Raw genomic sequence first — 15716 nt, 5'->3', positions numbered from 1 at the left:
CTGCTCCATCTCTGTTTCAGCACCTCTGTAGATTGATGCTAATCAGCTGCAATTCTCCGTTCCCTTAGACACACAGGTGTGTGTTCCCAAATGCGCTCACACGTTCCTCACAGCACTAACACTCTCACACACACACACACACACGCATGCACACGCACACACACAATCTCACTCACACACATACGTACAAACAAAAGAGGATGCAGCAACCCAGGCAGTGTGTTCATTAACTGCTCCATTATTATTGTGTTATATCAGTTCATTAAGAAAAACTGCAAGCTAACTACCTAACTAACTATCACACAAATGCACTGTAAGGGCAGGAGAAAGATGACATGGCAAAGAGAGAGGACCAAAGGAGAGCTACTCCCTCAAAACACACGTGCGGTCAAATGTGAACTTAACTAAGTTTCAAAGAGGCAAAACAGAGGAAAAAATAAAAAGTAAAATAGTTGCAATTACTGCTGTTATTTGGGACTATACCCGCAAGAGTTAAACAGATCAGCCCCCCAAACATACATTCGCTTGCTCTTCCCCTCCTCCCTTCCCAAATCCCTCCATCGTGCCAGCTCCTCATTTGCATGTGCTGCTTTTAGGGGTGTTTTTTCCCTTTCTTTCTCTTTTTTTCCCAGAAAAAGTTGGCAGCGCTCCCCGTTCTCCATAATGCCAGCGTTTGGGAATTGTGCGCGGAATGAAGCCGATCCAATCTCCCGACCGCGACATGAATTTTCATTAATTACAACCTTGTCAGCAAAAGCATTATCGGAGCTGAATATGAAAATGCTAATGAGTGCTCATTTGCATATTTTTCTTTGTCGGAATGTCATTAATTATTACGTTTTATGATGATGAATGCAGCTGTCGATGCTCTCCGAAGCGTAATTAGCCATCAGGATGCATGGATCCGATCAGCCTCGTACAAAACGGAGGCTGGTGAAAGTAAACTTTTCCCCCTTTTTCTTTCTGGTCCACGGGGACTTTCCTTCACGTTTTCTCACTTCTCGTTCGCATCCATTGTCATCCCTCGATCGGGCTACAACCCCAAAACTCCTAAATGCTCAAAAAATATTTAAATTAATGATGAAAAAAGAGAATTATTCTGGCTTAATTAATGCCATGCTTAATTACTCCAGCATGATGTCAGCAGCTTTAATTAAGTTTTGGCTCCGTTACAGGAAACTCCTGGCTGCATTAAAAGTCATAATAGAGATTTGTGCCAAATCCTTCACAAAGCTTTTTTCGTCATCGTTAAAAAGAATGGGAGATGGAGCGAGGACACCTGAACAGAAGGAAAGACAGAACACACACACTTGTGCACACCTTAAAACCTATAATAGAGATTTGAGATGCATTCTTCTTGCAATGTTTTTTACCCCTTCTAAAAATAATCAAACACTTCCTTCCCTCGTCTTCTCTTTTTTTTTTATAAAATAAAGAATGGAAAAAACAACAAAATCCAGTTGATCCGCCTTCAGCCGCTGGGAACAGTGTTTATGAGTAAAAAAGAAAAACAGGAGTAGGCAGATGGGCCCATTACACATGACCAAACCAATCAATCAGAGCTGAAGGGCCCAGGTGCAGCACAGCCGCGCAACAACGCGCCATTTCACAGTCTGTCACACACACACACACACACACACACACACACACACACACACACACACACACACACACACACACACACAGAGAGAGAGAGAGAGAGAGGAGAGAGAGAGAGAGAGAGAGAGAGAGAGAGAGAGAGAGAGCAATAGAGTGAGAGTGAGAGTGAGTGAGAGAGAGGTCCTACATGAGCAACCCGGCCCTTCTCCCACGAGGACTCATCTGCACACACATGCACACGCACGCACACAAGCTCTCTCTGTCCCTCTCTATCACACACACATGCTCAGCCCTACATGCTGTCGAAAGGACTCATCTGCAGCCCTGAGCTAGACCTGACATCTTCATCTCACTCACACACACTTGCTCTGTCTTACTCCTCCTCAACACGATGCCGATCCACTTCACATTTCTCCCAGCGGCTGTCGCCCTTACAGTACATGTACTTTTTCTAGCCATTGCTTCCTTACACACACACACACACACACACACACACACACACACACACATATATACACACACATATATACACACACTTCCTCCATGCCCTCGCTCTCTCATTCAGCTTTTATCCTCTGTATCACTCGCATTTATCGCCCTCTCTGTCTTGCACTCATGATCTCTCCATATATCTAATAGTTTTGCTAAGATCCCCTGTGACTCAGACTCCTTTTATCTTCTGCTCACTTAAATATTCCTTTGATTATTTTGAGACATGTGAAATCAGCATTTTGGTAGAAAACCTAAAACATAATTAATGAATTAAAAAATCTAAATTAAAATAAACATGAACTATAATAATAATGCAATTACAAGATAACCAGCATCACATGTGTATATGTGTGTGTTTTGTCTGTGTGTTCAGTCTAGCTAAAGGCTTGGGGGAGTGCCCTCAGGAGTCCGACCAATCGTTTATTATCTCCAATGAACAGCCAGGCTGCTTCAACAGTTCCTGCATGTGTATGCGTGTGTGTGTGTGTGTGTGTGTGTGTGTGTGTGTGTGTGTGTGTGTGTGTGTGTGTGTGTGTGTGTGTGTGTGTGTGTGTGTGTGTGTGTGCGTGCGCGTGCGCATGTGTGTGTTTTCCATCGCCCAGGAAGTATGAGCACTATTTAATCTGTAAAAATGAAATATATATTATAGTTTACATTGCAATATACATAATAAATAATATATTTACATAATACACAAAATAAAAGATAAAATATGATAATTAAATATGTAATTCAACCTAACAAACCAAGAAACTGTGGCTTGTATGACTATAAAAGAAATAAACCAAAAAGAAGAAAAAAATCTAATTTAAAAACAACAAAAAAGAAAATTAAAGAAAATATTGGTCCGGTGTAACATTTACACAACATACAGACAAATTAACACATTCATAAAAAAAACTGAAATGTATTTTAAACTATAATTGGAACCCCACACACCCCCACATACTACATAATTAAAAAAGGAAGAAACACCATGAATAACTACAAAAATAACTGCAGTTATTAGTTATTTAAATAACAAACTGTGAAACTTTATTTATTTTTAATTGAGAACTCATGTCTATGGAAGTAATGGTCAATTTACACCTGACGTTCCCCAGCTGAGATTCTCAGCAATGGGATTCATGCCAAGAAATGCTCACCTTCATCCCCCTTCCCCCTCTATTTCTTCATACCTCATCCCTCCACTCTGCTTGTTTATTGCACCCTCACCTCTCTCCCACAGTGGGGCAACTAGCCCATGGGGGGGATAAAACCTCAGAGGACTTGGAAGCATAAGACCCAGTGCCGGGCAGGGGGGTGGGGGTAATTTCCAGAAATGAAGGAGTGTGTTAATTAGAATGGCGAAGGTGAAGATTGGAGTGAGGAGGGGTCACATGCCTTCAGGACCCTCGACTCTGCCCATCAAATGCCATCTGGGCCAGTGTGTGTGTGTGTGTGTGTGTATGAATGTGTGCGTGTGTGTGTGTGTGTGTGTGTGTGTGTGTGTGTGTGTGTGTGTGTGTATGTGTGTGTGGGTGTGTGTGTGTTGGGGGGCCTACATGCACAGGAAATTTTAAGCCTGGGAAAACCAGTAGACAGATATAGTTAATATTTCTAATCAATAGTATGAATGCACGCAGGAAAGTATTTGTATGTTCTGAAGTGTATTCTGAGCTGAGTTAAACATGTACGTGAGCTATTAATACCAAAACTGTGCACACTGGTGTTTGGACCTCTTGGACTGAAACTGATACTTTAATACACCCACAAAAATATGCTTTTCCATTTTTTGTCATCGAGTTCAGTTGTATTTATTTAAATACCTAAAGTAATTTCTAAATATCACAGTCTTACAGCAAATAGAGTTGTTTCTTCATAGCTCCAAACCCTGGTTCGCTCATGATCCCAGATTATGTCTGTGTGGAGATTCTTTCTGTGTAGTCCATTTTCTCCTATTGAAACCTATATGCAGGCTATGCAAGACTCAATTAAAATAAAAAGCTAGTATTGGTTCAACTTTGGGTTAACTGCTCTTTGGGTTAATACCTGTTAAATGCTCATATATATAAAATACAGCATCATTATCAATATTCAAAATTTCTATAACATTTGCATGAAAATAGGCAATTAAAATAAACTAATTTGAATAATGGAATAGCTGAATATAGAATAAAATACTTCTAGATAACTTGCCAAATGAATAACATTCCAATAACTCGAGTGCAACAGATGACCATGGTCTGGTTCACCAGTCTCCTTGTCTTCTGTCTGATCACCTTTATAGTATGATGAAACATTTCTGTTTATTTATTTATTATAATTATTTTGTTTAACATTTCCTGATACAAGTCTCTTCCGGTAAGACTTTCTCAGTAGTTACTATTGCAAACACAATCCATTTACAACATTTTGGGAGACACGCTTATCCAGAGCAACTTACATTTTGTCTCATTTTCATGCAACTGAGTAATCAAGGATTAAGAGCCTTGCTCAAAGTTCTCAGCAGTGGACACCAGGTGGACCTGGGATTTAAACTCACAACCTTGTGAGCAGTGGTCCAAATGAATTAACCAATAAGTTACCGCATCCCACAGTCTGGCTAACTAAGCTGCACAGAATCTGGATGCTCTGCTGCCAACTTCAAGAACTTGCAAAACAAAACAAAAAATAAACAAACAAAATAAAATCCTCATCAAACAGACATAAATAATATTCTCACTTTGTACAGTGCATCATTTAAAAATGAGCTAATAAATTATCAGCAAATCACAAAAGCTCAGCAAAACTCTCCGAAAACTTCAAAGATTTGCAGAAAAATCGCGCATCCAGGGAGAAAACCTCTGCTGAATTAACACTACTGAACTGGTGCTGTGTGAAAAGTGCTGAAGAGAAAAACAAAAATCACAAACACAAAAAAGGACAGTTCCTAGCAAACTTGCTTACAAGTCCAAAACTTGCATGTGCTTTGTGGCCAGGACAGTGACAGTAAAGAAGCACTGTGTTCGCTCACCTGCACCTGCTTGGTCTCTTCCTCACACACACATGCGCACACACACACACACACAACATAAGTAAAATTTGCACAGTCACACATACATAAAGTGTAAAATACATAAAGTGTTGAAAGCACATGCACACAAACACACGTACACACAAGCAATCTTATGTCATCTATGTCAAATTTTCTTCTCTACTTTGACGATGACAATAATGACAGATGTGTGATTAGCATGTCAAGATGTCTGTGCCCACATTAGTTGATGCCACACAATTAAACAAACATGAACATACAAGCTTGTACAAATACATGTGCACAAAGGCATTATACTAATCCTGCAACTCTTACAGTCTCAAACCTTCTGGCTTTTATACATTGTTTTGAATAAAACACACGCACACACACACATCCCTGTGTGTACCTAAGCAGTAAAAAAGAAAAAAAGGTTAAAAAAAAAAAAGTCTCAACAGCACTGAGGTGATTGAGAGTGAAATTAATGAGTTAATGCTGCACTAAATGACTAGAGTGAAGACTGGACTGCAGGGGAGAAGAGCGGGCGGGGTGGCATGTGAGCAAGCAGACAGATCCAACTGGGTAAAGCCTGAAGGGAAGTTGAAAGTGAGGACATAGAGAGAGAGAGAGAGAGAGAGAGAGAGAGAGAGAGAGAGAGAGAGAGAGAGAGAGAGAGAGAGAGAGAGAGAGAGAATCAAAGAGAGAAGTATAAAAAGTGTATTAGAGGTAGGAGAGAGACAGAAAGAACTGGAGCTCAGGAGGAATGTGTGTGGGCTTGGAGGGCAACCCAAATCCCTGTGCTGATTATCTAAAACATGTCACTGTAATCTGTAAAAGTCCTCAGTGCTAGAGAACATTACGTAATTTTTCTGTTTGTATGTATGTGCCTGGACTGCTGTGATCTCTCTCTCTCTCTCTCTCTCTCTCTCTCTCTCTCTCTCTGAGATAATTCTAACATGCATGCTGTAGGATGTTTAGGACACTGTAATGCACTGAAATACAAGTGCAGTTAAGTACAGTTTGCTGCATATGTACAGCATTTGTATAGCAAATCTTAACAAGACCTTACTAGATAAACAGCTGTATGTACGGTACTTCTTTCAGCTTTATAGGGTACATTTAGGCTAACTTAGGAATACTGTATGTGCTTGCAGTTCATGATCATTCATCAGGATGACTTGTCTTGCATTCATACAACTCATCAAAACCACTGAAACCCATTCATTTCTTTATATTAAAAGTGATTTACAGCAACAGAAGGTGAAGCGATACAAAAAGGTTAAGGAGTTTATGCAAATGAGAAGCAAACCATGTGGTATGAGGTGCAATAAGAGTAAGGTTCTTCTTTGGCTTCTTGAAAAATTATCTGTGTGTTTTTATTTCACAGTGCAGCTCCGGAATCAGTCCCAATAGAGTTGCCATGCTGCTACGGGACTGAAGTGTTTGATGAACCCTGTGCCACTGTTTTCGACAGAGACCCTGGGGCAGACCCAGAATTATCTCTCACAGTTGGCTTGGGAACATCTGTGGATCCCCACGAAGAGCATGAATCTATGGCTGGCGATAGAAACGTCTGGACTGAACTTCCCAGCCTGTTGCCACTTTAACCCCAGCAGGAAATGTGGAGGGAAAATGAATGAATAAAAATACATTTTAACATTAGATGGACACTAAAAAACACTGCAGTGTGTGAGCGCAAACATACGCAAACTAACAAAGGTTAGTTTTGTCCCTTGCAACACTGATTCTCACAAAACGTCGCAACAAACAGCTCTCCGCTCTGAAGAGTGAATGAGTTATAAGAATGGACCGTGAGGTGAAAACAGACAGAGAAAAGAGGAAGGGGGTTTCCACAAACAAAGCAGTAGACAGTGGCAAACAGTGTGCCTTAAGACAAATACATAATCACAAAACACATCCATGTCATATCCAAACAAACAAAGTGGGACAGTCAGTATTGAGGTTCTCTCTCTCATCATGAATGTCTGGCTGTTAAACGTAAAGGACATTTAAAAATTGTATAAACTCACACCCACACAATACAACTCACAGGGACAAAACTCCCACTTGCACTATTGTAGACGCTTTACTTTTGAATGTTAACTTTCTTTTATGAGAAGTTGTTTCATTTGGGAGGGAGGGAGGGAGGGAGGGAGAGGGGGAGAGAGAGAGAGAGAGAGAGAGAGAGAGAGAGCTGAGAGCGAGAGCGATGATATCTAGCGTATAGATATATTAGAATAGACAACAGCCTATATAGCATAGCTAGCGAGAGAGAGCCATAGATGAGAGAGAGAGAGATCACACAGACCTAGAAGTAATCTTCTATCTCTATCTCCTCTCTCTCTCTCTCTCGCTCGCTCTCTATCTATCTAGATCTCTCCCTCTGATACTATAGAGAAAGGAAGGCCTATGGCTCTATATTACTGATATATTTTTATGGCTTATGTCAAGCTTAATTAGTCTTGAGCTCTTGTATCACAGCCTGATTATCTATGTCACTGGCCATTTCTAAGTGTGGCATAGCCCAAGGCACACTGCAGTGTTATGGGCGGTGGAAGATCACGCCTGTATAGATTCACTCAGAGAAAGTGTGAAGGCCAAAAGAAGGGAAAGCTTTAATGACATGGACAAGTGACGTACTGCGTATAAGTAATTGTGTAATACCCACAGAACACTGAAAGACAGCTGTATCCCAAGCCAAACAACATAAAAAGCAGACTGAAAAAGCTAAATGTGTTGTTGATTCATTTTTACTTCAGTAAGCGTCCCTTTCTTGTTAGCATACAGATAAACGATTCCATTTTTCCTAAATTTTTAAGTAACATCAAACAAAACCATTCAGACTAAGTATAGCTACTGCCACAGATTTAGAACAATTCGACAAGGTGACAAAAATCCAATTGAGCTGTTTCAGAAATCGACAGCCTTAATCACACTGTATATAAAATAAAATAAAACAATATGCACATCGTTGCTACTGCCTCTTCATGACCATCATCTAATACTAACATACAGTTTGTTCCCAGATGTTACACAGGGACCCTCAGCACTTACCTGCCAGTCTAGAGTTCACGTAAGGAGGTGAGATGCCGTCATGTGATCCCACGTCCCGGCCAGCCACGTGAGAGTATTGAGAGCCATCAACATAAACCTGCGGTAATAAAAGTCGAAGGTCAGCATATATATATATATATATTCATTCATACGCACACACAAACACACACGTATACATATGATATTATAATTCAGGCCTTTAATAAGAGGTGCATTTAATAAAACAAAGATTCAAACGTTTTTTATTAAGAAAACAAGTCCATTTTCGAATTTTTAGCAAAATCTATAAATAATCTACATATTTTATTCAAACCCTAACACTGTTCTGACTAACAGTTTAATACAATCACTCCGGTTCATGTGTTACATGTTAAATATGGAAATTGTTCACACGACACCTCAAAGAAGAATGATAGGATTGGATGCATTTTCTCTTAATAAACACATGACACAATCATAATTTGAATAATGACATTCTCTGGCATTAAGTGAGAGAATTTATTCAAACGAACTATTGGATGGTCTTAAGGGAGAGTGATGAAGGTTGGTGCTAATGTTAACATTAACACTCTGCTGTACTGTACATCTCCCAATTATAATCTCACAGCACTATCTATTTAAAAAAGCAAGCAAGACTTTTTTTTCCCATCTGTGATGAATATTTTCAGATAAAAACTACAAAATAATGATGAATTAATGATTGATGTTAAATTACTGGGGCCAGAAATCTGTACAAAAACCTTCAAGAACGCAAAGACAGTCACTTGCAGTTTACAATTCAACCTAAATAACAGAAATCATCCATCTCCGTGCACTTCTTTATCCTCTTGGTGCCTTATTCATACAAGTAAAATTAGGATGCAGAATTTGATTCAAAATATAGTGTTAGTTTAAACACTGCATTGAACGTTTCACATTAAAAATGATCATTATTGATCTTTCAAGAAACCTGTCCAAATCTAAGGCAGCACACTACATGCTATACAACAGAAAAACCTTCTATATAAAATTATATTAGTCACAAATGTGACTAATATAATGTAGTGTAAATCATTTGCTATTGTGACAACAGACAGTTGAAAATAGAAAATAAAACAGAAATAGAAAGCAATAGAAAGCCACACAGTTAGTATAACACTTGTAGGCTGTGGCTGATAGCTTTGACTCAGCTATGAATAAAGGTCTTTCGTGCTACTTTTCTATGAGCTTAGAAGAATGGCATGCTGTTCATTTTTGATGTATAAACCATCCGCTAGTACATGGATGTCCTGAGCAACATCATGTGCATTTCAGCAACAGGAATCTGTCAATTCATAAGCAAAAAAAAAAAAAACTTCATCCAACAGTACAACAAAAAGCAAAAACTGAAGAAGTGGAACTCAGAAAAGTGCTAAATAAGGCAGAGGCTAATGAGTTCATCCTTTAGTGCGCATCAGTGTCAGAATTCTCCATTTGCATTAGCAGAAAGTGCTTGGGTAGGCATGTCCTTCACCTCACATCTCGAATTTCTGCTGATGGCAGACATGATTTTACCTCACATGACCTTTTCAGTATGACCTCTGAACTCAGCAGACAAGCCGTCAACAGAGAGACAAACCAATTCGGTTTGGAAAATAAAAATAATCATTACTAAGCAGTTGGTACTAATTATGCACAGTAAATAAAGACCTCTCTGTCCTACAGCACAAGGTAGAGTATGAAAGTGGAATAAAATACATGTATCCAATGAAACAGAAAACTACGACCATAGAAAGAAAGATGGGGATAACATCAAGACAGACACAACTGTCATCCAATTAAGTTATATAAAACACACTACATTCTGTCATTCCTCTAATTAAATCCTTGTTTCAGAGCCTGAAGTGTGAGACTGATTAAATTTAAAGTGGTATATTATGACAATTAGATTACAGTCTTGTATTGAACGATAAAATAACCCATAACATTGCAACATAAATAGATAGATATGGTATATGGCCAAAAGTTTGTGTACTGTACATCTGATCATCACACCCAATTGTGCTTGTAGTATATCCCATTCAGAGTCATCCCTTTCAAAGTCTATTTACTGTTATAAAACCTATAATAATATAACTAAAATAATGGTAAAGACAAATCTGCCCTGTTTGGTCGGTCTTCTGCTCTTATAGTCTGTCCACCTCAAGGTCAGTTACTGTATCCTTCCTGAAAGCTCAAAACTCTGGCCATTTGTCTCGGATCTCTCATCGGTAAGGTGTTTCCACTCGATGAAGTGTTTTTTGTTTTTCAACCCATTCTGTGTAAACTCTTCAGACAGTTGTATGAAAATCCCAAGAGATCAGCACTCTCTGAACAGTCAAATCAGCCCATCTGGTACCAACAAACATGCCACAGTTAAAGTCACAGAGATCATGCTTTTTCTTTATTCTGGTGTCTGATGAGAACAGTAACTAAGCTCTTGATGTATATCTGCATGATTTCCTGTAACATTTCATGACTCCACTGTGCTGCTGCCACATGACTGGATAACTCCATGGATATACTGGTGTCCAGGAGTTCCAATAGATAGATGGATAGATAGATAGATAGATAGATGGATAGATAGATAGATAGATAGATAGATAGATAGATAGATAGATAGATAGATAGATAGGTAGGTAGGTAGGTAGGTAGGTAGGTAGGTAGGTAGGTAGGTAGGTAGGTAGATAGATAGATAGATAGATAGATAGATAGATAGATAGATAGATAGATAGATAGATAGATAGATAGATAGATAGATAGATAGATAGACAGACAGACAGACAGACAGACAGACAGACAGACAGACAGACAGACAGACCTTTGTAATGCGGCTACCATTTCCCCAGGACGCTGAGCTCAGTCTGTCTTCCACAGCTGCAAGAGGAAAAAGAGGGAACAAATCATCTCTCCAATCTTAATTAGGGTTGAATGTATACAGTTATGCAATAGCAAATGTTGGTTATTTCTCCTCAAGTATACTTTTAAAAAGTGTGTGGGTGTGTGTAGGTGTGTTATTATCGGTTATCTGTTGAGAATTAGTGTATAGAGTACTCCATCTTTAATCACCATAAAAACATGAATCAGTCACACTACAACATTATTTTGGCACCTTCCTGTCTGTATCAAACCTTTACATCCTGTATGGATATATTTTTAATATATTTGCTATATTTCTGGCAGGAAATAAATGGCATAAAACATAAACAGGATGTACTTTACAGTGACAGCTCATTTAAAAACAAAGTGTTGGCTATGTTTATGTTTATTTTGCTTTATATATAAACACATGCTTTATCTGCACAGCTAAAAGTCAGACTTTGGGTAAAACTCAGCCTCTTTCTCTCTATCATGCGTACTATAATTCTGCAGGGTAGGAGTGTTACATTACGCATAGTAATATGGATTTATTTTTCCATCACCGGGATTGTGAGATAATATGCATTCACAAGTCAGTTTGGCTCTCAGATATACTGACCTCAACTACAAACATAGGGAAAAAAATCTGTTCTCTGAATAAATGTAGCTAGATGGTTTTGCATTTTGATGTTGTAATAGAAATCTAAAAAGCCAAATTCAGTCAAATATTTGTTTCATATGCTCGCAGCATTTGGCTCAACAACACACTAAAGGAAGTCTCTACACTGTACATGTCAATACAGCATGATTTCACTGAAACACTCAAAGCTAGTTCTTGCAGTTTATGTAGACAACAGATGCTGAAAGTACAAAAAAACTCCAAATGAATCAAAGTAGTTGCAAGCATCAGTATTAAGGATGTGCCTTCTGCCTATTTTTATAATTTGGATGTGTATAAGAGGCAATGAATGGATATTCAGGAGAAATAATTGTATTTAACATGTAATGCTTTTTTTTTTTTTTTCATTTTCCAGTGCAACTGAGAGTTTGTCCTGTCGGTGGCAGCATGTGTGTTTGTGTGACTAATGGAAGTAATGTAAAGGAACAGAAATATAAACTAAAATGCTTAGCAATAGCTGTCCTGAATGTTAGTTTAATAATGTAACATGACGTTCAATATAAGTTCAGGAGGACACAGACATATAATGAAAGTCATAGTATTGTCCCGCAGTCTTCTATATTTGGCCAACAAGAGTTACAGCTAAGGAATTTTTAATTCAATAACACTGAATATTCTGTCTTTATTCAGTAGTTAAGACACAGCCTAGACACCAGACAAAATGCTATTTCCTTGTAATGAAAATACCACACAGCTGCTCTAGATATTTTCCCCAGACTTAGAATAAGCCTTTACTGAATTCTTGCTCATGTTATGAGACTTTTATTCACAAATATTACTGATGTCTTTTTAAATATCTGCTTAAAAAATAATAATAATAAAATTATTACTACACTATTACTGTTTCTTCATTATTGTTTCTCCAATCACTAAATCTCTATCGATAATGATATAACAAAGAACTTGCCAAATCACACACACACACACACCTGAGAAAAATTATCACTACGACAAGGGTCTAAACTAAGCTGTTTTTGTGTTTAGAAAACTGTAAAAGTCATAGCAGGCCAAACTATAAAGGACCAATAAAACTTAAGAGACGGATAGAAAGCAAAGAAAGAACTCCCTATGATCAATATGCAGGTGCAGCATTAATATTTGCAGTACTTCTTTTCGACTACTGAATGAAAAGTCTTGGAAAACCTGTTAAAGCCAATTGTGCATATGTGTGTGTGTGTGTGTGTGTGTGTGTGTGTGTGTGTGTGTGTGTGTGTGTGTGTGTGTGTGTGTGTGTGTGTGTGGGTGTGTGACTGTGTGTGCAGCCTCTGTCAGGAGCTAATAAAGTTACAGTGACAGACGAGCCCATGTCTCTCGTGCAGATGAAATTAAAGCAGGTCAACATGAAACAGAGATGTATTAATGCATTTAACTCTGCCGTCACAAAGAAACAGACGCAAGCTATTTATATTACTTTCATTCTTTAGAGGAACCACACTCTCTTTACCGAAGAAAGAAAGAAAGAAAGAAAGAAAGAAAGAAAGAAAGAAAGAAAGAAAGAAAGAAAGAAAGAAAGATAGAAGAGATGCAGTCTGCTTTGATGAATTCAGTGTGCACTCATACATTGCGCTTCCACATTCCACATAATAAATCGTATATATTTTAGAAAACAAAATCCGAATGTGTCTCTTTCACACACAACTTAATTACCCTTGCCATATTATTCCATATTGCTGCAGCAAAGAGTTCATAAAGTGCCACCTTTGTGGTAATTATAGAGCACCTGTCTGCTCTCTCTCTTTCTCTCTCTCTCTCTATATGTCTCTCACACACACACACACACACACACACACACACACACACACACACACACACACACACACACATTCCTGGCAGACAGCTATCTGTTATCCCTTGCCTAAATGAACCCAGCATGTATGTCACTCTACTAGACAGCCCATAAACCTTTGCTCCTGTTTGTGTCTCTGGAGCTCTGAAGGACAGTGAAACAGCCCTGACACACACACACACACACACACACACACACACACACACACACACACACACACACACACACACACACACACACACACACACACAAACACACACACACACAGAGAAACACACAGTAACTGTAAACTAAAATAAAAATCAGCATGCAGTCCTCATTTACAGCATTTTAAACTCTGTTGAAAACCAAATTATTAATAACTAGCTCATAATAAATAGTTTCCTGAACTAAATGAACAAATGTGTAAAAGTCACTATTTGATAGATATAAGCTGATTTTTGCTTAATTTGCAAACATTTCATGAACAGCAACAAGTGCTAATAGATGCACAACAGGGCAGAATTATCTCTGCCCTATGCATGCTCTGTGAAATAGGAGGAGGAGCAGCCAGGACTAAACTTGGCTAGTTTAGAGCCAAGATCTTGCATATTGAACAAAGTGAATTAAATCTGACATTTTCTCAAAAAAGGCAAAGTGTAAGTACAGACAGTGCATCTATGATCTACAAGCGGGAGAGGGAAAGGGGGATTACAAAGTGAATAATGTCTGTACATCAAAAATCCATGTGATATTTCCTCAGAGAATGGCTGAAGGACAGAACGGGAGAGAGAGAGAGAGAGAGAGAGAGAGAGAGAGAGAGAGAGAGAGAGAGAGAGAGAGAGAAGACATTCTGCACACCTGGGAGTGATCTAGGTTATGCTAAGACCCCATGTATTTGTTTACCAAAATAAAAAAAAAAATTTATATTTTTGTACATAAGAGAGATCTATGTTTATGCTCAATGGTGTGAGCTCTGTGAAGGCCAGTAATTAGCTATTGAATAAGGTAAAAAATCAAACATGAAGCAGAGTGCTGTAGCCACCCCTTTCTGTTTATTCTTTAAATTCCACAGCAAAATGCCAATGTTTATAATTATTAGTTGCAGTCAGGTATTAGAAATGATTTCTTTTTCATTTGGGTTCATTCAGAACAAATACAATTTTTTACGTTCCTGTTTCAACATTCCGCACAACTCTGGTTAGTTTTTTTAGTTGGTTAATAGCATCTTCACATATGCTACACATCTTGCTCTGTCTATCAGAATTAAGACTTGAATTTACAATGATGCAATATTGATATTGTGCTAAATTGTCACAATACTAATTTCTAAGATATATTATTTTACAAAAAAATTAAAGGTTTTTTAAAAAACTGTTTTTTTCCTACTGTTCTCATTTATTTATACAGACACTAAATATTATTAAATCCATATTTTACACAATAAAAAAATGCTAATATTTTGCTGCCAGTTATCGTGATACATATCGGGTACGGTAACATCATCTTTCAGCATTTTTAAATGATATCATTGTCATTACACTCACAACCAAGTACGATTGCAGTGTTGCTTGCGGATTTTATATTTTCTACATAACTTTTCTGACTATAAAGGCTATATAACATATCATTCTGTAGCTAGTAAGAACAGGAATTTAGGCCTAATGCAGAAAATGTTTCGGATATATTTATATTGAAATTACAATGCAATGGAATTTGAAATTTGCTTTAAGAAAACATTTTGTCGTTTTTTTTCCTACTGTAATGTTAAAAATCTCTGCTCACATTTGCAGTTGTGGAATGTCAGTGAAATAAGTTCCTGCTGTCACGTTATATCACCTTTAAATAGTTGTTTCTTCCCCAGCATCTCTTTTTTCTGTAAGTTAATTAAAAAAAAAAAAAATCAGAAACATACCAAGAGTTACAATGTGTTTTGATATTTCAGACTACTATTCATTGTGACACACAACCCTGCATCAGGGTGCTAATGCTAACATGTGCATTAGTGGAAAATGTAATGTAATTAGTCAAAACAAATCCCAAATTTACATGGATGTTCACTGGCCAAGCAACAGTCCAAATTTGCTTGCCCAGGTGCAGTATCGTATCACATATCTGTGTGGGCCCCAGCAGCTATGAGACAGAAACAGCTATGAGACAGAAACCCTCTTACACATACTGGCCTTGGTCATGCAGAGGCTTTGTCAAGGGAGTTAGTTATGACACAGGAATGTCTATGAACTGCACAATGGAAGGCTTATGTCTGTGTGCACACA

General features: G+C 38.1%; 1 protein-coding gene across 1 annotated transcript in view; it reads right to left on the bottom strand.

The window, feature by feature from the left end:
• LOC113633985 (transcription factor 4) overlaps positions 1–15716 on the bottom strand; it is a 150628-nt gene that overhangs the window by 100957 nt on the left and 33955 nt on the right. Inside the window, exons 4-5 of the mRNA XM_027132696.2 lie at positions 10959–11014; positions 8141–8237 (exon numbers count right to left, since the gene is read on the bottom strand). Coding sequence (XP_026988497.1) covers positions 8141–8237; positions 10959–11014 — 153 coding nt within the window. The remainder of the gene's footprint in view (positions 1–8140; positions 8238–10958; positions 11015–15716) is intronic.

Source organism: Tachysurus fulvidraco, chromosome 21 (assembly GCF_022655615.1).
Source record: "Tachysurus fulvidraco isolate hzauxx_2018 chromosome 21, HZAU_PFXX_2.0, whole genome shotgun sequence".
NCBI lineage: Eukaryota > Metazoa > Chordata > Actinopteri > Siluriformes > Bagridae > Tachysurus > Tachysurus fulvidraco.
The sequence above is the reverse complement of the archived record's forward strand: the minus strand, read 5'-3'. Positions and strand labels throughout refer to the sequence as shown.